Source organism: Herpailurus yagouaroundi, unplaced genomic scaffold, assembly GCF_014898765.1.
Source record: "Herpailurus yagouaroundi ecotype Mexico unplaced genomic scaffold, PumYag 100, whole genome shotgun sequence".
Taxonomy (NCBI): Eukaryota; Metazoa; Chordata; class Mammalia; order Carnivora; family Felidae; genus Herpailurus; species Herpailurus yagouaroundi.
The window spans coordinates 90,304,179-90,328,197 of record NW_024412391.1 but is presented as its reverse complement, the minus strand read 5'-3'; the positions used below and the strand labels follow the sequence as shown (position 1 = coordinate 90,328,197).

Here is a 24,019-nt window from a genome sequence, read left to right as displayed (position 1 = left end):
TATGAGGGGGAAAAGACCCAGATATCACTTAAGTTAAAAAGCAATGAAGTTACAATCTTCAAAATGAATGGAAATAAGCAAGTTAAAAAAAAGATTAGGTAGGATGGTTGATGTGCTATGTTAGGGTTTTTGAGAAAGTGATTGTGCATGGGGCGCCTGGGTGGCTCAGTCGGTTAAGCATCTGACTTCAGCTCAGGTCATGATCTCGTGCTCCGTGAGTTCGAGCCCCGCGTCGGGCTCTGTGCTGACAGCTCAGACCCTGGAGCCTGTTTCAGATTCTGTGTCTCCCTCTGTCTCTAACCCTCCCCCCGTTCATGCTCTGTCTCTCTCTGTCTCAAAAATAAGTAAATGTTAAAAAAAAAATTAAAAAAAAAAAGAAAGAAAGTGATTGTGCCAAATGTCCTAAATGTTAACTAGATTAACATACTGACTAAAGAACATTTCTCTTTGTAAGTATGTTCAAGAGACATAAATAAATTCTACATGAATACTATCAATAAAGATGGGTTTATGACCTTAATTTGTGAGAGTTGGTACTGAACTTCAGAACTGAATGTAGAATGGACTTGCTCTTTCCAACAGCATGTATCACCCTCAGATGGCCATTCTTTGCTAATTGCCTATTATTCCATTCACTGTGCTGGCTACTCTTCCTTAACATAGTATCTTTTTATTTTCTCAAAATTCTGGAAGATAAGCATTATTAACCACATATTACAAGCGGAAAATCTGAGGATTGGATAAAATTAAGTTTTTACAAAATTTTCAACTGTAAGAGGCAGAACCAGGATTTGCTTGATTGCAAAGCATTTGTTGACTTCTCTCATGCTGCTAGCCTGCATCCAGTACCTTGGTTTTGGATGGGCATTTTGACAAAACGTCATGGAATACAGAACTTGCACAGCTTAAAACTGATATTTGTGATGATTGATTTAGCTCGATTTTAAATTTCAGAAATCCCCTAAGTCCTAGAGCATGACGATGAACTTTCTACTGTGATTCCATGTACATTCTGTTTCTTAAAGGACTCTTGAAGGGTAAGCTATTTAAACAGAGGCTGTATAGATCTTCCACAAATATATGGGTTTGCTGTAGAGTATGACTCATTCTATGATATTTGGTAAAGTATGCCAAAATAGGCTTTAAAAACATTTAAGAATTACATTGAAGATTACTTTGTAACATACTTATAAAAAGCTCAAACATCCAGACAAAAAAGGAGAGAAAATTCTCCCTCTGAGACCAGTATACAATTCATTCCCACAGAATTCAGGAGAGGTACTGAGATCCTATGCTACAAAGTCCAGAAAGGTCAAGTCAATCTCAAAGGGGTCATTTAAGACGAGACCATGTGTCCTAGTGCAGATGACAAACAGGACAGATTACTTAGGGCTTACTAATTAAAGACATAGTACTTGCAGGTTTTCCTTCGGGTCCTACTTCCATACTTCACACAGACAGGATGAACATCCTTCCTTTGCAGAGATGTGCTATCAGTTCACTGTCTGTACATGGCGGTCTTTGAACTGCTCTTCTGGAAGTAGCAGAGATGCAGATCCATCCCTTTTCTCTCCTGGTTCTTCTCCTTGCTCACTGCTTACTTGAGGGACAAGGAAATGGATTCTGTGCCATTGTGGTGGACTTCTCACTTGGGTGTCATTAGCCCTCAGCTACTGTAGCCAGCCACCAAGATTTAGAAGTAGGTACTTCGACAACAGCACTTTCCAGTCCCAATTAAATGGTTACAACGCAAAGTGGTAAAAGAAAGGTTTGCTCGCTCTTCAAATACGCAACACCGAGTCTCTACGTTTCTTCCACCGTGAATTAATAAATATGTAAAGCCTTTCTGGCACTGAAATGTTAGGTTTCTTTTCCTTTGAGGGAATTATGTCAGTCTGCTTTATTGTGTGTTTGAAATATTTTCGATGCTGTAAAGACAGGAATCTTAAAGACCACTCAGCAGAAGATTATCTAAATGATGCATTACAGAGAGAAACTGAGGAAGTGGATCTGATAGCAGACTTCAGGAAGGCATGACTGTAATACAGAACTCAGGTGATGTCTGCTGTCACACCCTGGGCTAAAGTGTGTCATTGTTGGTGGGTTGCCTGAAATAAATGGGGCTTTGAAACAGGAAGAAACTCACTTCTCTTCCTAGCTGCCAGAGGGAATTCACGTGTTACAGATATGCTTTAGGGAAAAATGGTGCCTTCTCCTGAGGTTACCTGTTCACCGGCAAAACCAAGCCAGACTGCAAAACTTCAGAAATCAGATGAAGGCCAGCCACCCCAAAGGTAGATGACTGACTGATGAATATGCTTCAGGCCAATGACGAGTGAGATGGAGAAAACAACCCAGGGGGAAGGTGCCGCATATGGGGTACCTGAACCATAGAAACAACTGCCAAGGGCAAAGGAGGTGATTGCAAAGTAATACTGGAAGGTCTACAGATGAGCTGGAGGATGGGAAGGTTAAACAGAAACAGGCTTCTCCAACAAGGAGCCAGGAATTTATAGGGATAAGGACAGTTCCAGACAGGGCTAGAGAGAATTCTGAGATTGGGCCAGAGTTTAGTATGTGCTAGGATCCTTGTAGCCCTAAAGTAATACGAAATGGTCCATCCTGAGGAATATTAGGTATTGACTGAGTAACTGATTTGGATCTCACTGCAAACATGATGCTAACATTTGCTTTCCTAACTACTGAAAATGACTAGAAGTTTGAATTTTCCATTTAAAACCAAAATTATACGACTCACTGAATTCCCTGGCATTTGACACTTCCTGTGTTACCGAATTTCTCAGGGATGTATGTGAGAGACAGACAAAGAAGGAACTCCCCCAGTGGCCTGCCTCTCCCCAGACATGCTATGACTACTCTATGACTGGCTAAAACCCAGTTTCCAGTAGGGACTACTTTTAAGATTTCTTTTCCTTTTGATGTTGAAATAGCTTTAATCATAATTGCAAATGTGAAAACTTCAAACATTTAGCTCTCCAGAAAAAAAAGTAGATATGCTCAGAAAATAGTTTACAGTGACTGGTAAACAAATTTCTCTTCTGTGTTGCAATTTAGAAATGTAAACTGGTGTTTTATTTTTTTAAAGATGTGATTGAAAATTGCAGGTTTTAGACTGAATTTGGGTTAATAATCAGTGAATGCTGTCTTTGAAAACACTGAAGATCTGATGATGAAAAAAATAGTGAGTTCAGAGGAAAGGCCCAAGTGATGAATTTTAATTCATCTCTAGAATCCTTTTGTGTTCTAAAAACAGATCATTAACAAAGTTTTCAGAATTAGCTTAAGGAAACAAAAGAGAGAGAGAGATCTTGAGCTATTCAACATATTTATAAAAGCGAAAAGTGGGCGATAAATAATGTACAAAGAAAGGCTTGATTTAAATTGTGGTAGATCTATATGAATAAATATAGAAGAATTTTAATTGCATGGGGACAGTCTACAAGGTTCTGTATTAGTAAAATAGGATGCAGAACCATAGACAACATGATTCAATTTTTTATTTCCATGGTTACCAGAAAGTGTCTCCAGATCGGGAATTATACTTGCCTTTTAACTTCTTTCCCACCTGTGTCTGTGTTTTCTACACTCATTGCTTACTGTTGATAATTCAAAAGTTTATTTTCATAGGTGCCTGAATTTTATAAACTTCCAACCAAACTGTAATCAAATATTGGTTGCATGGAATCAAGGGAAATATCCCCAAAATTTAGAAGCAGTGCAGAAGTTACCTCCCCACACTTCCCTGTGCCATCCGAGGCAGTGAAATAACTTTTGTCATCAAAAAATCTCACTGCAAAGAACGACCAAGAGTGACTTCTGCTTTTAAAGTGAAAAGTCAGTTTCTCTTCCTGTCAGATTCTTATCCTTTCATGAGGCAACACACCCATGTGTGTACCCTTCCAGAACTTTTCTATGACTAACGATTTTCTAAACTGGTAAAAGAAATAAAACTTAGGTGCTCTGTTATCCTTCCTTATTAATGTTAATTTATATTGCTAATTGCAGTATAAATAAGACAAATGTGACCTCCAGTGACTTCCTTACTGATAGAGAGACGGAAACAAATATTTATAGCCCTATATGCTCTTTCCATTTATCTGTGTCCATTTCCCTTGGGACATTATGGGAAGATACAGACTTGTTTTGTTAGTACTTTTTTTTTGTATATTGCAGACAGACGTGACCCTGTACTAAAATGCAGGCTAAAGTGTCAAATAACGATCTTTTTATGCATAAAGTATTATATTCCTGATAATGGCTTTCAGCAAACTTCCTGAAAAATGTTCACTTGAAGTAAAGGCTAATCCAAAAGACACTGAACAGTGTCTCTTTTAATAACCTATCTTAGGGGTTTTGAGAAAAATTTTGATCAGTTAGGATCCTGAATATAGAAACTGATTTCAATTCTATCCTTAAATTCAATTGATAAAAATATCAACTGCTGAGCAACACTCGAGAGAATGGCCCATGAAGGTGAACAGAAAATAACTGATTCCTAAGGTTGTAGTATAAGAAACATCTATAGCAAATCCCCCATTGCCCCTGTTATGTGACAGAGAAAAACCATGGATTATAAAAACAATTCATTGATTATTCGTGAGTCTAATTATTCCATATTTATGTCTGCTTATCTATCCTTTCAAATTGGATATCCTGCTGTTTTCATACTCATTATCAACTTATCTAACAGCAAATCTACCATTGTCCCCAACTGGCTTTCCTGTTCATCTTACCAATGTGTTGATAATGTGAGTCAAGCCCCACGGACTCTGAGAGTCACAGAGCTAGCTGGCCATCCAATTCCCTTGTCTCCACTTGCAGATGAGGAAACTGAGGCCCCAGAAAGGAAAGGAAGGAACAATGATACACAGTTCCTCTGTGGAGAAGCCAGAGCTGAGACTCTGTCTGCTAACTGAAGTCCCAGGCACCCCTTCCTTTGCACCTCTTGACCACCTGGGGCTTCTTCCCACACGGTGTCCATTGTCTTCTGTCTCTTTGCTGCTTCCAAGGCCTCCCCACCTTATACCTGGTCTGTGGCAGAGGCCCCTGACGGGTCTTTCTCTCACAGATCACTCTTTGCCACAATCCTTCCTCCTCTTGGCCATCATTATCTCCTTTCTAAAATACTAGTATACACTGGACTGGGACTTAGGAGATCTGAGTTGTGGTCTTGAACTCCCTGTGTCACCTGAGTTTTTGGTATTTAAGTTTACCTGACTTTAAAATACAATTCCTAACTAAAGTGGCATTGCCACATGGGAATATTTAGAAATGCTTAGGGGTATTTTGTTTTGTTTTTTGTTTTGGTTGTCATAGTGACTGGTGAGGTGAGGGCACTCCTGGCATTTAATGGATGTGACTAGGAAGAAAAGGTCCAGCAATGACATAAGACAATTCTACACTTCACAAAATTGTCCTCAAAATGCCAATAACCTTCTCTTCTTGAGGGACAATGGGTGACTTGATCTCTAAAGCCCATTTTTATACAAAAACCATCATATTATTCCTCTCAATTTCATTCAGTGGGCTTTTAAGAAAGTGCCAACCATGTGGCATTCAAAACTTAACAAAAACCAAGACAAAAACCAAGTGGAAATGGTATTCTGGTCATACCAAACTATTTGTTGTCTCTCTACTGACACTTCTCAATCCTACCGCTGTGTCTCTGCTTATGCTGTGTGTCTGGGGGATTGCCATTCCTCTTCCTTTGTTCCTTGCTAGATTCTACCAATTTTCTAGGGTTGGGTCAAGTACCTTATTTTATTTTATGTAAAAAAAATTTTTTTTAACGTTTATTTATTTTTGAGACAGAGACAGAGCATGAATGGGGGAAGGGTCAGAGAGAGAGGGAGACACAGAATCAGAAACAGGCTCCAGGCTCTGAGCTGTCAGCACAGAGTCCGAACTCACAGACTGCGAGATCATGACCTGAGCTGAAGTCAGACGCTTAACTGACTGAGCCACCCAGGTGCCCCAAGTACCTTATTTTAAAGATGCCTTTCCTTGGCCTCTTTTGAACTCCTATTGCATTTGTCCTAACATCTCTCTTGGCACTCAATCATATTCTAATTGTTCTTGTTACTTAACTCTGTGTTTTTTTGGCCTGGCTTCAAACATAGAATATAAAATTCTCCTAGGGAGGGATCATATCTCATACTTCCTTGCATTCCACAGTGCTCAGAGCAGGCCATGAACTTAATCAGTGTTTGTTGAGCAAAATCACATCACAGCAAACACAATTAACCTTTCTCACTACCCCCTCCCTCTGTTTTTATATCAAGATCCTCCTATCTTCTCATTCCCAGGCTGCGGGCTCTCTCAGCAGGAGGAATCAGATATTTGTTTTCATAGAGGCTGGGTCTTTGTTTTCTCTGGTATGCTGCTTCTAGATCAGATAGTCTCTGCCTCCCAGCTTTTTCTCTCTGTTGCTTTTCTTGATTTCTCCCTGTGTCAGTGCAAAGCTACCAGCAGAGAGTGGATGTACAGGGGGACGGGAGGGGTTTGAAAACCTGATGAATTGAATCAGTTGGTGAGTGGATGAATTAGGAAGAATACAGATCGCTGGTACACATTGATACCCTTTCATTGTTACGTGTTACAGTCTTTCTGGACTGATGCAGGTGGTACTTTGTCATTAATGTTGATATTCAATGTAACTGGGCTTGGGCTATTCAATTGTATTAAATGAATGTTTTAGAACTGGTAATGCAAGTGGTACTCGTGATCTTAATCTCGTTTCAACAGAAATGTTTTAGTACTTGTATTTTCAAGTTAATTTCTTATAAATGTGAGAGATCTATATCTTTAGGGGGTTCATCTTACATTTGAGTAATCTACATTTTTGTTTTATTGACATTGAATCTGTAGTACTCAAATTCTTTTATCAAATGTAATTATTCTATATTAACACTGAAACTGCCTTAATAAAATTAAAGAATTTTAAATAAATAGCATATTTCACAATTTTAAATTAATTTAAATTTTAAATAAGTTTTAAATAAACAGCATATTTCAAATTGATGCAGAGTTTTGAATCTATCCACTATTATCTCATAAATGTTGTACTTTCTAAAGTATTGTAAAAATGCCACCAGAGAAGGATACAATGCATGCTGAGCTGGGAAGTCAGGGCACTGCTTTCCGTAATTTGTGAATGTGCCTGCTGCTGAGTGTGTGCTACCTGAACATCCTGACACCCACATACCCTTGGGGATGCATAATATGCCTTCTCTGCATAGTCACATACACATTTTACATATATGCAGAAAGGAAGAATTAACATGTTTTCAGCAGTTTCCTAAAATAATACCTAAGATGAGCCATGAAAGAAAAATTCATTTTATCACACTGGCCTTAAATCGTGAATGCCCTTGGTTGGAAACAGTTATGCCTGTCAGAGCATTCAGATGATTTCCTTAAAAAGTAGTAAAGTGGTGCCGATACACCAGCAACAGGCCCTTCCCCTGAGACTTATGTTTGCTATCTGGAGTCTGCCAGGTAGATTGTTATTTTACCCATTTCTCCTGAGATGTTCACTCTAGTTCTCCCAGGAATAACTCTTGGGGGACAGGGTGGGAGAGGGGGACACACACACACACACACACACACACATATATATTGTATATACAATACATATATATACACTTTTTTTTCCTACACTATTTATTCATTTTTTACTTCATTGTAATCCAACTCTACAAGCTGTTTTATGAGAAGTGGTTCTTAGCACCCACATCTCCTGAGATCCTGGTGATTTTTATGAAAACATGGTACCGATACTTGGGAAATGTCAGTCAGGACATAAGAAGGGATTTGCTCGTAATATTGCCAGGAACTGACTAGAAGTAGAAAAGAGCTATGTTTTGAGTTTTGGCTTGAGAAAGGAGGCCAGGAAAGGGTATGGAATACAGAGATAGCAATTCAGGAAGGCAAAGGACATGATGTTTTAAGATGATGTTTTTCATCTTTTCAGCTTTTCATGATTCAATGGAAGGTGACCACAGGCAGGTAGGAGAGAGCACAGGGTAGGATGGGAACAGAGTACTCATGTGCCTTGTTGATTTCCCCCAATCTTTAGTTCATATATATAGTATTGATGTCTTCTCCAGGATCTATGAAAAGCCAGAAGTTTAATGTCGGTCACACACTGTATGATCTTTTAAGAATTCACATGTGACTGGAAGGCCTGAGGAAGCACAGCTCCAACCATAATGTAGGGATCTCCTGACCCTGCATTTTCAATTTCCTTTAAGCTAGACAGATTTTTCATAGTGACAACTCTTAGGACAAAAGGGAAGGCAGAAGGAAGGCGATCTGAAGATGGGTCTAGGGAGTTCAGTGGGTGTCCCTGACTTATCATTCTTCTACAGAGCAGTGTGGATATGGCAGAGGCCCTTGAGGAACAGGCAATCCTAGATCCCAACCATTAAAACAGTGCTGGCCCCACTAAAGGAGGGGCCTAAGGAACTGTAAAGGTGGCAGGGGGCCTGGGGGTGTTACCTCTCCAGCGCTGTAACTCCGGAGCCTCTGGAGATGCTGTCGATGTGTCAGGTGATTGGGAAGACGACCGTTCTGAAGAGGGATTCGGGGGTCAATGAAAGTGGTGGCTCGACTATTGTGGTCCACGAAAAAAGACTGCAGACAGACCAATAAAAAAGAACACTGCGTGAGAATGAGCCAAAATGAAGTCAGTAATGTAAGGGAACGCGACAGGGCTCAGTCTTCATGTTTATTTCTGCCCCTCCTTTTTATCTGCTCAAAACTAGACTGAAGACTGGGGCACTGTGCATCTGTTTGCTCAGTAGTTGAATGAAACAATACCAGTCATTGATAAACACTTTACAGTACACAGTTACAGAGTCATGATCACAGCATTTTATTCATGATGGAAAAGAAGAGAAATGGAGACTTTGAGACAGTAAAATAACTAGTAATTAATAATTTGTGAAGCATTCTATTTATTTTTTAATTTTTTTTTTCAACATTTATTTATTTTTGGGACAGAGAGGGACAGAGCATGAACGGGGGAGGGGTAGAGAGAGAGGGAGACACAGAATCGGAAACAGGCTCCAGTCTCTGAGCCATCAGCCCAGAGCCTGACGCGGGGCTCGAACTCACGGACCGCAAGATCGTGACCTGGCTGAAGTCGGACGCTCAACCGACTGCGCCACCCAGGCGCCCCTCTATTTATTTTTTAAATAAATGCTCTTTTTTTTGGTTAAAGAATTAGCAGTCTCCCTGAGAAGAAACTTTAAAAGGATAAAAAAGTAAGGAGAAAGCCAAAATCATCCCAAATGTCACAATCTAAGGGTAATCACCAAAATATTTTGATAAAATTTTTTCTATTTTTTCTTTTCTTATGCAAATATACAATTATTTACATCTTTTCCCCACATTGGTACTTATAATTTTGTTGGAAGAATTTTTCACCTATTATTTTTTGAGCATTTCCCTAAGTTATTAGACATTCTTTTAAGACAGAATTTTAGTAAGCATATGGTATTTAGATGGATGCATAATAATTTCAGCACCTTCTGTCATTGGACATTTTACTTTTTTACTGCTTTAAAATAATGTTTCAGTAAACACTCTTGTTCATAAATCTTTGCAGTATGTCTGATTACATGTTCCAATATATGACAAAAGTTATTCTTTAAATCTAAAATTACTTCTCATAAAAGAGAAAATTAATACTTTCTTTATAATGTCATGAAAACATATTTACATCCCTAATTTACTAAAACTATGTTTTATTTTTAAAATATAAATGTGTACTTAATTTTTATCATGTACTTGTATAGTATTTCTTAAAATAGTCAACTAAAATTTCTCCTATAAACTATTGGTTAATGTACTAGAGATAATAGATTTGCTAGTAGTAAATGAGCCTTACATCTTTGGGAGAAAACCTACTTAATTGTGGTGGGTCACTCTTTCAATATACTATCTAATTCAACTTTACTTTTATTTATTTTTATTTTATTTTATTTTACTTTTTTTTAAATGTTTTATTTTATTTTTGAGAGAGACAGAGACAGAGCACGAGTAGGGGAGAGGCAGAGAGAGAGGGAGACACAGAACCTGAAGCAGACTCCAGGCTCTGAGCTTGTCTGCACAGAGCCTGACGCAGGGCTCAAACTCGCAAACCATGAGATCATGACCTGAGCTGAAGTCGGATGCTCAACCAACTAAGCCACCCAGGCACCCCTCAACTTTATTTTTTAATATGAACTTTCTGGAACTCAGGTGAGTGTTGCCTATAGTTTTGTTTGTTTTTTTTTTTAAATCAGATTTCCCTACTTTTACTCGTATTCGTGTGTGTGTGTGTGTGTGTGTGTGTGTGTGTGTGTGTATTTAGTTTTACACAGTTTTATCACCTATGTAAGTTCACGTATCCACCACCACAGTTATTGAATGGTTCTCTCCAATGAGGATCCCTCATGTTGCCCCTCTGTCACACCCATCTCACTCCCTTATTCCTCCACCCCTCAATTCCCAGCCAATCACTGATCTGTTCTCCATTTCTGTAATTTTGTCACGTCCAGAATATTCTATAAATGAAATCACACACTATGTAACCTTTTGGGATTTTTTTATCCCCCCACATAGCACAATTCCCTTGAGCTTCATCCAAGTTGTTGTACCAATAGTTTGTTCTTTACTGCTGAGTAAAATTCTACAGTGCAAATTTACTGAAATTTGTGCCAATGATTTTTGCTTTTTGTCTGGTTTCATTAGCAAAGATATGACTGCTCCAAAAAATGAACTATGCTGTTTCTATTTCTATTTTTCCCTTCACTCTGGAATAGATCATAAAGAAACGTGGCACTGGGCAAGTAATTCATTGTTGCATTTTCCAATTTATTCCATAAGTCCACTTGATTTCTTATATTTCTTGAGTCAATTTTTAAATCACATATATTTATTTTTAAATTATCCATTTCTTCTAGATTTTCTTTTGAAAAAAATTCTTTTAACATTTATTCATTTTTGAGAGACAGAGCACCAGCAGGGGAGGGGCAGAGAAAGAATGAGACACAGGATCCGAAGCAGGCTCCAGGCTCTGAGCTGTCAGCACAGAGACTGACACAGGGCTCAAACTCATGAACTGTGAGATCATGACCTCAGGTGAAGTCAGACACTTAACCGACTGAGCCACCCAGGCACGTCATCTTCTAGATTTTCTAACTTTGATTTCAAACATTTATATAAGTAGGTATGCATTTTCTCTTTAAAATTTCCCTGCATCTCTTATAACTCATTCCTTGTTTTTATTTATTATTTTCCTTAGATTGATTTACTTCTCTTCTAAACAACTCTTACCTTTATTTCTTATACTGTTTTCCAGTTCATGAACTTCTGGGTTTTTATTGTCAAATAAATTTTGGAAATAAATTTTTGCTTCAATTACTGTTGCTTTTTAACCTTCTCTAAATTATTAATTTGAAAGCTTGTATTTTAAAATTTTTCTTGTTTGATAATAAAAACCAATATGCAAATCCTTTGAGCACAGTCTTTCTATATCACGTTTTATTAAGTACTGGTGATATGCATTTTCAATAATTTCTCAATGGTTTATAAGTCTTGATTTTATTTAAAACCCAATAGTCATGAAGAATACTGTTTTGAATCTCCAAGTGGCAAATAGTTGGTTTTTGATGATTGTGTTTAAAGTTATTGTTTATTTTTGTTGCTGTTTCAAGTTTTTATTTAAATTCCAGGTAGTTAATATACCGTGTAATATTGGTTTCAGATGTAGGATTTAGTGATTCAACACTCACATATTACACCCAGTGCTCATCCTAACAAGTACCCTCCTTAATCCCCATCAACCATCTAGCCTAATCCCCCACCCACATCCTTCTATCAACCCTCAGTTTGTTCTCTACATTTAAGAGTCTGTACTATGGTTTGCCTCTCTCTCTGCCCCCACCCCCCACCATGTTCATCTGTTTCATTTCTTAAATTCCACCTACCAGTGAAACCCTATGGTATTTGTCTTCTTCTGACTGACTTTAAATTTGTTGTTTAAAATTTAGCTCTATTACTTACGGCCATGGAATGCAACATGAGTCTTTTATGCTTTTTTGTTTGTGTTACAAAATATTATCCCCTAAAAAAATGTTCCATAGGATCTTGTAAAGAAGTTGTAAACTATTTATTCCTTATTAAAAAGATTGTGGTAAAATGTCCAAAACACAAATTCTGCCCTTTTAATAATTTTTAAGTGTACAATTTAGTGGCATTAAGTACGTTCTGAGTGTCGTGCAACGATCGCCACTATTCATCTCCTGAACTTTTTCATCTTCCAAGACTGAAACTCTGTACTCATTAAACACTAACCCCTCATTTTCTCCCTCCCCCAGCCCCTGAGAACTTCTATTCTAGTTTCTGTCTCTATGAATTTGACTACTTTTAGATACCTCATGTGAAATATAATCTTGTCCTTTTGTTTCTGACTTGCTTCACCTTAGCATGTTTTCAAGGTCCATCCATGTTGCGACGTGTCAGAATTTCATTCCTTTTTAAGGATGCATAATCTTCCACTCTTTGCACATAGCACATTTTGTTTATCCATTCATGTAATCTCTATTTTTTCCACCTTTATTGAGGTACAATTGACAAATAAAATTGTATGTAATTAAGCTCTATGCTAGCTCTATTTTTAACAAAAGTATATATGTTCCATTAATACAAAATTATTCAAATCCTGACTTATTTCATCTGTTTGTCAAACTGATGGATATAAAACACATTTTCCTATTGTGTATTTATTTCATTTCCTTTTGTATTTCTCTTCTAGTTTTCTTCGTATGGTAGGATGTTATTTCACTCATAAGATATATGATTATTGTAACTTTATTTTAGTTGTGCCATTGATTAATATAAAATCTTACTTTGACTCCATTTAATGGTTCTGGATTTGAACTTTCCTTTGTATGATATTAATATACTGCCACTGATTTTCCTGTTAATGTTTTCCAATTCTATTAATATTTATTCTTCTATTTTTTAAACTATCTGAATCATTTCTTGGGTATGTCTTTTAATAAGCTGGATCTGTTTGTTACTAAATCTGAAAGTGTTTTCCTTTTGGTATGCGGGTTTATCCTATTTCCATCTACCACTATGACTATTATGCTTGGCTGTGCTTATGTTATTTTATTTTTATTATTTCTGATTTCTTTGCTTCCTGGTGGATTTTTTGGTGTTTTACTATGTAAATTGTATTTTGTTTGATTTTATTTTTATAGGAATTTGAAACAGCAATCTTGTTTTCAATGGTACAAATAGTTGCCTTTTAAGTTGATCAAATAACTATATTTAGCCCTTGTTTTTCAAATTATCCAATTTGACTTCTCTTACACTCAACTGGGGACTTAGCACAACCTTCCTTGCCCCGTTCTCTGGTCCCCTTTCTGCTTCCTTGTCAATTTTATTCCAGGCTAGAGATATGATTCAGATTGTCTTTATACATTTATTCCATTTTCCTTATACATATTTTCCCATATTTTATTGAGTCTTTTCCAAAACATTTTAAAGCATTGTAAAATCAATTATTTGTATTAATATTCCTGAATTTGATTGATAAATATTCACCACCATAGTCCATTTATACTATGTTTTCCCCATTATTTGTGAGCCATCTGGAAAATGGCTTTTGGTGTTTATTTCGGACAGGGAAAAGAGGATGTGAGCTCGGAAATTTTTCTAGTGTCTTCACACTTGAATGACACCATTTCTGGATATGGAATTGTGGGGCTATAATATTTTCTCACCAATAACTTGTACTCTTTGCCCTGTGGATTTCTATAGTTGAGTTGTATAAATGGAAAATTTTAAGCTTGTCTTATTTTTATCCTTTTTTAGGTGACTTACATATTATCATGGCTATACATTGGTAAGATTTTTTTAAATCTCCATCTACACATTCCAGAGTATGTGTAGATATAGAATTTATTTTAATTGATTTTACTATAACTCAGTGAGCCAAATTAATCTGCCTACTTGAACAATTTATTTTAGAACAGAGTTTTATTTTCAATATTTAATTAATAATTTAATTTAATTAATGTTTATATTTAGTATTTAATTTTTCCCGTTGTACCTATTATTCTGGTTTCTTCTTTAGAAACATCTATAGATCATTCATCAAACAGAGATGTTTACTGACTGCCAATTATATGCTGGGAATATTCTAGGTCCTTGAGGTTTCATCAATGAGCAAACAAAGATGCCTTTTCTCAAAGAGCTTAGAATTCTGCCAGGAGAAACAGAGAAAACAGTAAATCTAACAAATACATAAATTATATGGTGGAACACATGGGTTAGAGATCTTGGGATGCTTTTTGTATTAAATTAGGTGGTTAGGGTAGGCCTTGCTGAAAGGGTGAGATTTGTTCTTTTTGGTTTTTACTTTTTTTTTTTTTAACCTTATCCCTCTTTGTTTGCAATCTGGTTCCCTCCCTCACTTTGAGGCTAGTTTCCATGTCCTATATCAGTGATTTGATTTTACACAGCATCAGTTCTGCTCTGTTTTATCCCTATGCTATTACACTTTGCTTTTCCTTGCAATCTTAAAACGTTTATTTTGTCTGCTTTTCCCTTTTTAATGTTTATTTATTTATTTTGAGAGAGAGAAAGAGGAGTGAGCAGAAGAGGTGCAGAGAGAGGGAGGGAGACAGAGAATTCCAAGCAGGCTCCAAGCTGTCAGTGTGGAGCCTGATGCAGGGCTCGAACCTATGGACTGTGAGATCATGACCTGAGCTGAAACCAAGAGTCAGATGCTCAACCAACTGAGTCACCCAGGCGCCCCTTTTACTTCCTTCCCTCCTTCCTTTCTTTCTTTTCTAAAAAATTTTTTTTTCAACGTTTATTTATTTTTGGGACAGAGAGAGACAGAGCATGAACGGGGGAGGGGCAGAGAGAGAGGGAGACACAGAATCGGAAACAGGCTCCAGGCTCTGAGCCATCCGCCCAGAGCCTGACGCGGGGCTCGAACTCACTGACCGCGAGATCGTGACCTGGCTGAAGTCGGACGCTTAACCGACTGCGCCGCCCAGGCGCCCCTCTTTCTTTTTTAAATTGTATTAAGAACATGTAACATAAGACTTACTCTCTTAACAAAATTTTAATTGTACAGTATTAAGTGCACAGCATGGAACAGTACTGTTAACACAATGTTGTGCAGCAGGTCTCTAGGTCTCTAGAACTTACTTATCTTGAATAATTGGTAAACTGCACCTATTGAACCTGAACTCCCATTTTCTCCTGCACCAGTTGCTGGCAACCACCATTGGGCTCTGTTACCCTGAGGCTATTTCAGATACTTCATATAAGGGGAATTGTGCAGCATTTGTCCCTCTGTGACTGGCTCATTTCACTGAGCATAATGTCTTCTAGGTTCAACCACCTTGTAGCATGTGTCAGAATTTCCTTCATTTTTAAGGTTGAATAATATTCCACTATATGTATATACCATATATTTTTTATAAGTTTCTGAATTCCAGTTGATTTAGTGTAATATTAATTTCAGGTGTACAATATAGTGATTCAACATTTTCCTATATCGCCCAGTGCTCATCACAAGTGCTCTCAATAATCCTCATCACCTGTTTAACCCAAGTCCCCCACCCACTTCCCTTCCACTAATTATCAGTTTGTTCTTTATAGTTAAGAGTCTATTTCCTGGTTTGCCTCTCTCTTTTTTCCATTTGCTCCTTTGTTTTGTTTCTTAAATTCCACATATGAGTGAAATCATATGGTATTTGTCTTTCTCTGACTGACTTATTTCACTTAGCATAATATTCTCTAGCTACATCCATGTCATTGCAAATGGCAAGATTTTATTCTTTTTTATAGCTGGGTAATATTTTATTGTATATATACACCATATCATCAGTCTGTGGACATTTGGGCTCTTTCCATAATCTGATGATTATAGATCATGCTGCTATAAACATTGGGGTGCGTGTATCCCTTTGAATTAGTATTACTTTGGGTTTAAATACCTAGTAGTGCAATTGCTGGATTGTAGGGTAGTTCTATTTTTAACTCTCTGAAGAACCTCCATACTGTTTTCCAGAGTGTTTGCATCAGTATGCATTTCCACCAAGAGGAAATGCATTTCCAGTGCAAGAGGGTACCCCTTCATCCACATCCTTGCCAACACCTGTTTAACACTTAGGTCTTAATAAAAGATGTTACCTGAAAGATGCATTATGTACTGTGTAGTTTCACTGAATTAAAAGCAGCTCTATTCCCATATGCTTCTACACATAAGTTTACAAACACATTTTTTTATAAAGTTTTTATTTTAATCCACCTAGTTAACATTCAGTGTAATATTAGTTTCAGCTATACAATATAGTGATTCAATGCTTTCTTACATAATCTGGTGCTCATCACAACAAATGCACTCCTTAATTCCCATCACCTATTTCACCCATCCCCTCACCCACCTCCCTTCTTATATACCACATTTTCTTTACCCATTCATCTGTCAATGGACATTTAGTTTGTTTCTGTATTTTTGTTATTGTGAATGACGCTTCAAGGAACATGAGAGTTCAGATAGGTCTTTGAGACTTTGATTTCAATTCTTTTGGATATATACTCAGAAGTGGAATCGCCAGATCACACGGTAGTTCTTTTTTCTTATATCTGCTTCCTCTCAGCTTTTTTTTTCTGTTTGTGGCTGCTGCTTCTCACCCAATAGAAGTCAAGTTCTCCTAAACATTTTGTGGATGATAATCAGATACCTTTGAAATGTTTCTGTTTTCTGAAGAATATTATACTATGAGATATATTTTTTCTCAGATAAAGATTCTGTTTCCTTCATGTCGTAGTTTAGTCTTCATAGGCTCCTTTTAACTTTGCTGTTGTGTGTCCATTCCTTTGTAGAGGTTGCCTCTGTCTCATCCGGGCCCCAGATAGGGCCCGCAAACCTGCCCTCAAACCTGCAGCCCCACCCTGTCTCTGGTGGATGAGCCCCCTCATCGGCTCAGGCCTAGACCCACTTGAAGCCCACACACAATCTCTACTGAAGTTGGTAGGAGGCTGTGTCCTTTCCAAGACAAGAGATGAGTCAGATGCCATTTGGCCCTTTATTCCAGTCCTCTTGAAGTGGTGCAACTCTCAGAGGTCTGTCCCTGTCACCCTTTGTGGGGATGATCAAAGACACCAAACAGCTAGTCCTGGTCCTTCTATTCCTACTACAGTATACACTAAAAATGAAGGCTGTCGTCTTTGCATGTGTTAATAAAGCAAGAAGCAGATGGGATGAGAAGGTGATGTGGCATTCTGGAACCTGCTCTGGCCATCTATGAAGATGGCTTTTGCATAGAGAGGTGTCACCACTGCATTTCTCGGTGAGCGGGTTTCCTAAATCCCAGGCTCCTTCGCAGCACATTCTTTCCAAGTCAGAGGGCTGAGCCTGTAGGATATAGTCCAAAAATGTTTTTCTCAACCTATTCCCATCATTGATGGGCTTTAGCAATGAGGTATTCTCACATTCTTCCCAGTTGCCAGTCTTGATGTTGGATTTTTGTGTGTGGATATTTCCCACAGCATCAAGAGGAAGAACAGCAGATATTACTAATCTGCTGTATTATCATAGATTCTCACATCCACTTATTTGCTCTTTACATCTGGCTATAAAATCATGAAGGCCGGCATTATTACTGCTACTTTATGATAACGTGGGGCTCAGCTATAAAGGGACTTGCCCCCAGTCAACGTGTTTAGAATGGGATGGGGCAGCCTTTTACACATCCCCCTTCTCCTATTTTCCCCTTTATCCTACATTGTTGCTCTTTACTCTGTGGGTTGTGATGACACATTTCTTTAAAAAAAAATTTTTTTAGAGTTTATTTATTGTTGAGAGAGAGAGACCGGGGGAGGGAGAGCAGAGAGAGAGCAGAGAGAGGGCAGACTTTTTCTGCAGACTTTTTAGATGCAGACTTTTTCTTTCTTTTTTGTATATGATACCATCTCACTAAACAAAATCAGGGGGGAAATGTTTTTCCAGAAATATGCACTTCAAGATGACTAAAATTCTTGGTGCATGTCTCAGCTGCTGTGCTTCTTTGCTACTGTGATGACCAGGAGGCCGCGTGGACCACGGAGGACCAGGACTGATGGCACTGGGAGGGGGGTTTCCCTGGCATACCACTGGGCCTCCTGCTGTTCGAACCCTAGCGTGAGAGCTGCAGTCATGGCCTCACGGTGATCCGAGTCTAAGCAACGTGTTTGCATGAGCATGTGCTATTTGCATAATACACCATAGTGACCCCTTCTGTTCATTGATTCATAGTGGTGTACTCTTTGCAGCTTGGTTAACCAATAAATGTATCTGGGGCCACCACAGACCACTGAGATGAGGCATGCGCACCCCAGCTCTGATGAGATGCTCCTTTACTTTCTGTTCCGGCTCAGGCTTTATTTCCCACCCTAACACACATTTCCAAGTCCTCCCAGCATAAACCACTGTCATTCTCCAAGTGGAAGACACATATGGTAAAAGAGGAGGTCCCGAGGAGCAGATTCTGGCTATGATGGCCTTTCTACTACACAAAGCCACCCCTGCCCCCTATCCCAACTGTCTTCCAACTCATCCAACCACACAGGAGCCGATCAGACAGTCTTATGGAACCAACACACTTGCATTGGTGGAAATCCTTTCTCCACACACTCCAGAGAGCCAGATTCTGAGACATGCTAAGGGGTTTGTGGGGAGGAATTTGTGGATCCCAGGGGACAACGATGCCCTATCAACCTACTTTGGGGAACTGTGGCTTTGCACATTGACCATCACAGAGCATAGGAACTGTGTAATGTAGTTTCCCACTGAGACATGTCTTCTGACAAAATTTCTGATTCCTTTGACCCCAAAAAAGGGAGGGATTCTCCCTTCCACAGATCATAAAGGAATACACAGAGGCTATACTTTAATAAACAGTTAAGCCTGTCCTATGAATACCTTGATGTCACTGATAGTGATTAAGAAAAAAACATGTTTGTTTTAGCAAACTCAACTATGCTTCCAAAACATCACTGGGAAAGATCAATTTGGTTAAGGTCACACGAAGGCACAATGCAAGCCAATAACATCACATGGGCCTAATACACCCTACCTGTTTGCCAGGCTGTTTTAATGAGAACTGAAGGCTTATTAGGAAAATCACAACAAGTAATCTAATAATGTCACTCCCATTTAACTAATAATTTCATTCCCTGAGAGTTAGCTGTCTAAGGAGGCATAACAACAGAAAGGTCATTGAACAGACTCTGGTTTCAGGTTCCAAACCTAAATTTAAAATCATGGAAACAATAGTTCTCAACTGGGCATGATGATTATACCCTCCAGGGGACATATAGCAATATCCCAAGTTGGTGGGGATGCTATTGGCATCACTGGGCAGAGGCCAGGGATGCCGCTAAACTTCCTATACAGGATGGAAACCCTGCTGTGAATAGTTACCTCTCTCTTCTTCCTGGTAGCTGATGGCACATCTCTGAGACACAGACTTTCCTGTCCTCACAATTTCCCTCCTCACTTTCTCATGGGTTTTCTCTATCACATAAAGTGCCTGTTTAATGACAGGCACACTCACCTTTCCCTGCTGGTCCGTTTTGATCTCCCAGCCCCGGGGCAATTCCAGCCGCGTGTCTGCAAACATGTTGATGAAATTCACCAAGTCACGGTTGTGCTGGTAGCGTTCGAAATTGCGAGCGTCCCGCCGGACTTTCAGAATCATGTGCTTTAAGCAGGTGCTACTGGTGAAGACTCGGTAGGCACCCTGAGAGGGGGTCAGGGATGATTTGGGTAGGGTGTGGGAGGGGGGTGGGTAAGAAAAACACAGACCAAGTACACTTTGAGTGCCACGCAGTGTAATCCGATAGCTAACAGTGATTTATTGTGAGCCTTGAGGGGGAAACCTCAGAGGTGGAGATCTTGCCCCCAAATTAAATGTGCACCGTAAACACACATGGGCCTGTTGGCAATCTCTACCCAAAGCTCCTCTGCAACCTTGGACACTGTCGACCTCCGGGTGCATCTCAAAGGCTCCCCTGCCCCTCGTCCCTCCTCTGTCAATCAGCACTGGACTGGGCTCTCTTGAGTCTCCCTCCACCGTTGGGACCATTGCTCCTCTCTCCTCCACCCTTCCTTCCTAGTCTGCACGGGTCTGCCCTCCCTCCTCTTATAGGTCTGTAACAAGGAGGATTAACTTAAGGTCCCTGGGGATTTAAGGCTGGACCTTTGTGTGTGGACAAGTTGGAGATGAGAAGACAGGAAGAAAGTTTCAGGAGTTTGTAATTGTGCCAAACTGTGGGAAATAAGCTTAGGAATTCCCTGACCCTGCACTGATGGGTTAACAAGGCATAAAGAATTACAAAGCCATAGGATGCTCACACCCAAGTTTGGGTAAACAAGATTAGGTAAATAGGTATAGAGAGGGCCGGGCAAAGGCCCCAGTATAGAGAGGGTGGGGCAAAGGCCCCAATACAAAGGTATATGAGGTAAATAAGATTAGGTATTGAGGGTGGTTACACCCCCCAATTTAGTACTATGGCAGAAAGCTGCTTTCACAGGAAGGAAGGACCGGATTAGGTAAACAGGTAAATAGGGCTATAGACCTCTGTTGGATGAAGTTGCTCAAAGCAGAGCTAATTAGCAAAATAAAGGTACCTTGTTGACCCTGAGGTAGCATGCTGTAGCTTTCTTATCCCCTAGGGAGCTAAAATAAACAGACACGGCACCTCATGTCTTCCGTTAACAACCATCTGCCCAGCACCAGGATTTTGTTTTATATTGACCCAAACCTCTAACACTGGATATCTTCAAAGCCCCCTTTCCCTCACAACCATGAGTTAATGTTCACAGATTTACTGTCTCTTTGTGCACGTCCATGACCATGTTTGTAAGACTTCTAATCCTAATAAAAACAGAGCAAGGACCCTTAATCAGGGCTCTTGTCTCCTCCTGGACATTAGCCATCTCTTGCATTTTAATCCTGTATCCTGTTTCCTTGCTGGACAAGAAAGAACTTTAGAACCAGAGTCTACGACACCAAATGGTGCACAGGGCTGGTGTGCATGTGGTGAAAGCAAACACTGCTTGCTGGCCCAGTGCTCCAGGGCATCAATATCCAGCATCTGTGTCCCCCTTCGTGACTCATCCCTGTACTAGTGGGCAGATGATCTGGGTCTAACAATGGATGTCCCAGTGGCTTCTCAAATATAACCTGCTAAAAACTGGTCTCCTCCCCAGCCATAGCCTCTGTCACCTAATCAAACAATTGCACCTGCTAATGGAGACACCCCCTAACTTAGGTGCCCAAAGTGGAAAGGACTCAGACTTTCTCCAGTCCTCACTCCCACCACTCCTCCATCACAATTGTCCCCCTTTCCATTCTCCTGGCCCCGTTCTTAGGGCGGGCCTCCATCATCTCTCAATTATGAGCCTGGATCAGCCTCTAGCCTCACAGCTTCTTCATCTTTCCTGCACTTCTGCTCGAGAAGATGTTGAATCAAACGTTGGACCATGTGACACAAATGCCTAAGACTGCTGTTGGTTCCTTCCCAAGTAGAGCCAGGCTCCTTTTCATGATTTACCCTGCGTTTTGCTACTCATTCTCCAGCCCCTCTTCCCAGCTTTGTGGGTCACCACATCCCACCCTCACAGACCCAACCCCCGGCTGGGTTGGGTCACAGGTGTGTCCTCTCTCCCTCTCTCTGGAGCTTCTCCCCACCAACTTTCAACCTTTATGACTCAATTCAGCAGTGGCCTCATCAGGGATGGCTCCCCTGTGTTATATCTCCTGTGTTCTCAGAGCATTTCATTCCTCCCTGAGGTCAGGCCCTGTCCTGACTCATCACGCTGGTCTTTGTACATGTCTGTTGCTGCAGAAACTGGGCAGCTTGTACCGTTCAGGTGTCACACTGTCTCTGTAATGCCAGCACCTAGGTCTGTGTCTGTCCACAGAAAATGTTTGTCAAATGAAAGGATTAATGAATATAGTGATAGCATGTCATTGCTTTCCTGAAAATACAAAAAAAAAAAAAAAAAGGAAAAAAGAAAAGAAAAACTATATGTAAAAGTCACATCAAATATAACTTAAGCATGATACTTAAACAACTAGTTTTATTAAAAGGAAAACTAGATATTTATCTAGGAGAAATCTATTTCAAAATTTCTTCAATGAAAGTGATTTTATAATATAATCCAGGCTGAAGGGAATCTGTCAACTTCAGAATCTTGTTCCTTTAAAATTTTAACAGTAAGAGAAACATGCATTTACTTCTGAACCACTTTCACTGACATTAATACATTTGAGCCTAACAAAATTGAAGAAGCAACAGCATGGCCAATCCAGCTTTTCTCCTTTTTGGGAGACTCACAGAGAATAAAAACAGTGGGCTGAGGTGTTTTTGTTTGTCTGTTTGTTTGTTTTTTCAATCTTGCCAGGGTTAAAATGCTACCCTCTTTAATCTATCAAACAACTTTGCAAAAGAGTGTTTTGGGTTTGATGGGAGCCAGGTGGGCTCTTTCTGCGTTCCGGAGCACTTACATAATTGGCGTGTAGTACAGTGAAAAACTCGGGATTGGTAATGAACTTCACTGCTGGGGACTGCAGCAACAAGGTGATTTTTTGTGAGTTCACTGGAGAAAGTGACCCTTCTCTCCTCAGATCTGGAAAAAAAGTGAAGCAAAGCAAAGGATGCATCAGAAAAGGCATTTCAAATACAGTGCTTCTCTCTACAACAGCAGCACACAAGCCTTCACCCAGACAGCTGGAACAGACTGTTGTTCTGAATGGTGATCTGATCAGGTGTCACAGTGATAGGAGCAGGTGTCATATCATTTTGTGTGTGCCAGTTAAGAGTCGTTGCTTCCTAAGAGACCTTCTGCATACCTTCAGTTAGGCTCAGGTCCTTGAACATCTTGTCCCTTTTCTTATTCTCTTTATGAGTTGCTAACCATAGCTTGGCTGTTTGCAGGAAGGAGCACAATTCTTGCCCTCCCTGCATCCACACCCACCTGTACAGGACTGCAGCTTCTCCCCTTGGGGAACTGGGCTAGCCTTGTGCCTCTCCCCTTGGTGAATTGAGCCAACCTTGTACCTTGCATTAAGAAACAGGATTTGGCAGAAGTTCTGAGCCAGGGTTTCAAGAAGTCTGTGTGTCCCCACTCTCTCTGAGAACCCTGCACCTCTGTGAGGACAAGCTAGCCTGCTTGTCCTGCTAGGCCTGCTAGGACAGGCCTAGCCTGGTGCAAGATGAGACACTACGGGGAATAGGGACAAGCCGGCCCAACTGAGGTCCTCTCAGGCCGGCCAGCCAGTGGCTGGTTTGATAGCTGACCCAGGATGCATGCATGAGCCCCGGGGAGCTCAGCGCCAATGGCTCACCTGTGGGAAAGATGCAGGACTGGGAGTTTAAGGTACTACACTTTGGGATAGTTTGTGACACAGCAAATGCCAAGGGATCTAATACCAAACTCAGAAAGAAATTTTCTGTTTATTGTTTTCCTAATGTTTTTCATTACTCAACCACTTTACCACATCTCTCCCAGAGGTCGAAGAAATTAATAACAGAAAAACCTAAGCCAGTAAGTTTAGCTACCATATCTGGTAAAATGAATAGAATGGATGCAGTTACAATTGTTGGTGGGACTGTGTACACACATGAAAATGTCCACTAATCTGCATCACTGTAGGCAGCTGCGAGCTGGCAGAACGGGAGGCACATTCCTGCTTGCTCACTGCTTCCAGTGTGCCGTCATTTAACCCAATTTAAGAGAGAGGGGATTATTAGGATGTCACGGTGATAAGCTTATGTCATCACAGGTATAAAAAGCTGAAGGCAGTCTCCTATGCCTTTCGAATATTCTTGTCTGAGCTCCACTCAGGCAGATTCAGAGACACGAAAAGCAGACCCCTGGCAGATGCCTCACCTACAGTATTTGGTAAACAGACTCCGGGGTGGAGTGCATCAG

The 24,019-nt window shown here is 39.9% G+C and overlaps 1 protein-coding gene across 7 annotated transcripts in view; it reads right to left on the bottom strand.

Annotated features, from left to right (window-relative positions):
• The window catches only part of HECW1 (HECT, C2 and WW domain containing E3 ubiquitin protein ligase 1), a 424,961-nt gene that overhangs the window by 67,546 nt on the left and 333,396 nt on the right, over positions 1–24,019 (bottom strand). For all 7 annotated transcript variants that reach the window (XM_040473037.1, XM_040473031.1, XM_040473035.1 and 4 more), the window contains 3 exons: positions 22,593–22,714; positions 19,635–19,820; positions 8,521–8,655 (listed from right to left, as the gene is read on the bottom strand). In XM_040473037.1, coding sequence (XP_040328971.1) covers positions 8,521–8,655; positions 19,635–19,820; positions 22,593–22,714 — 443 coding nt within the window. The remainder of the gene's footprint in view (positions 1–8,520; positions 8,656–19,634; positions 19,821–22,592; positions 22,715–24,019) is intronic.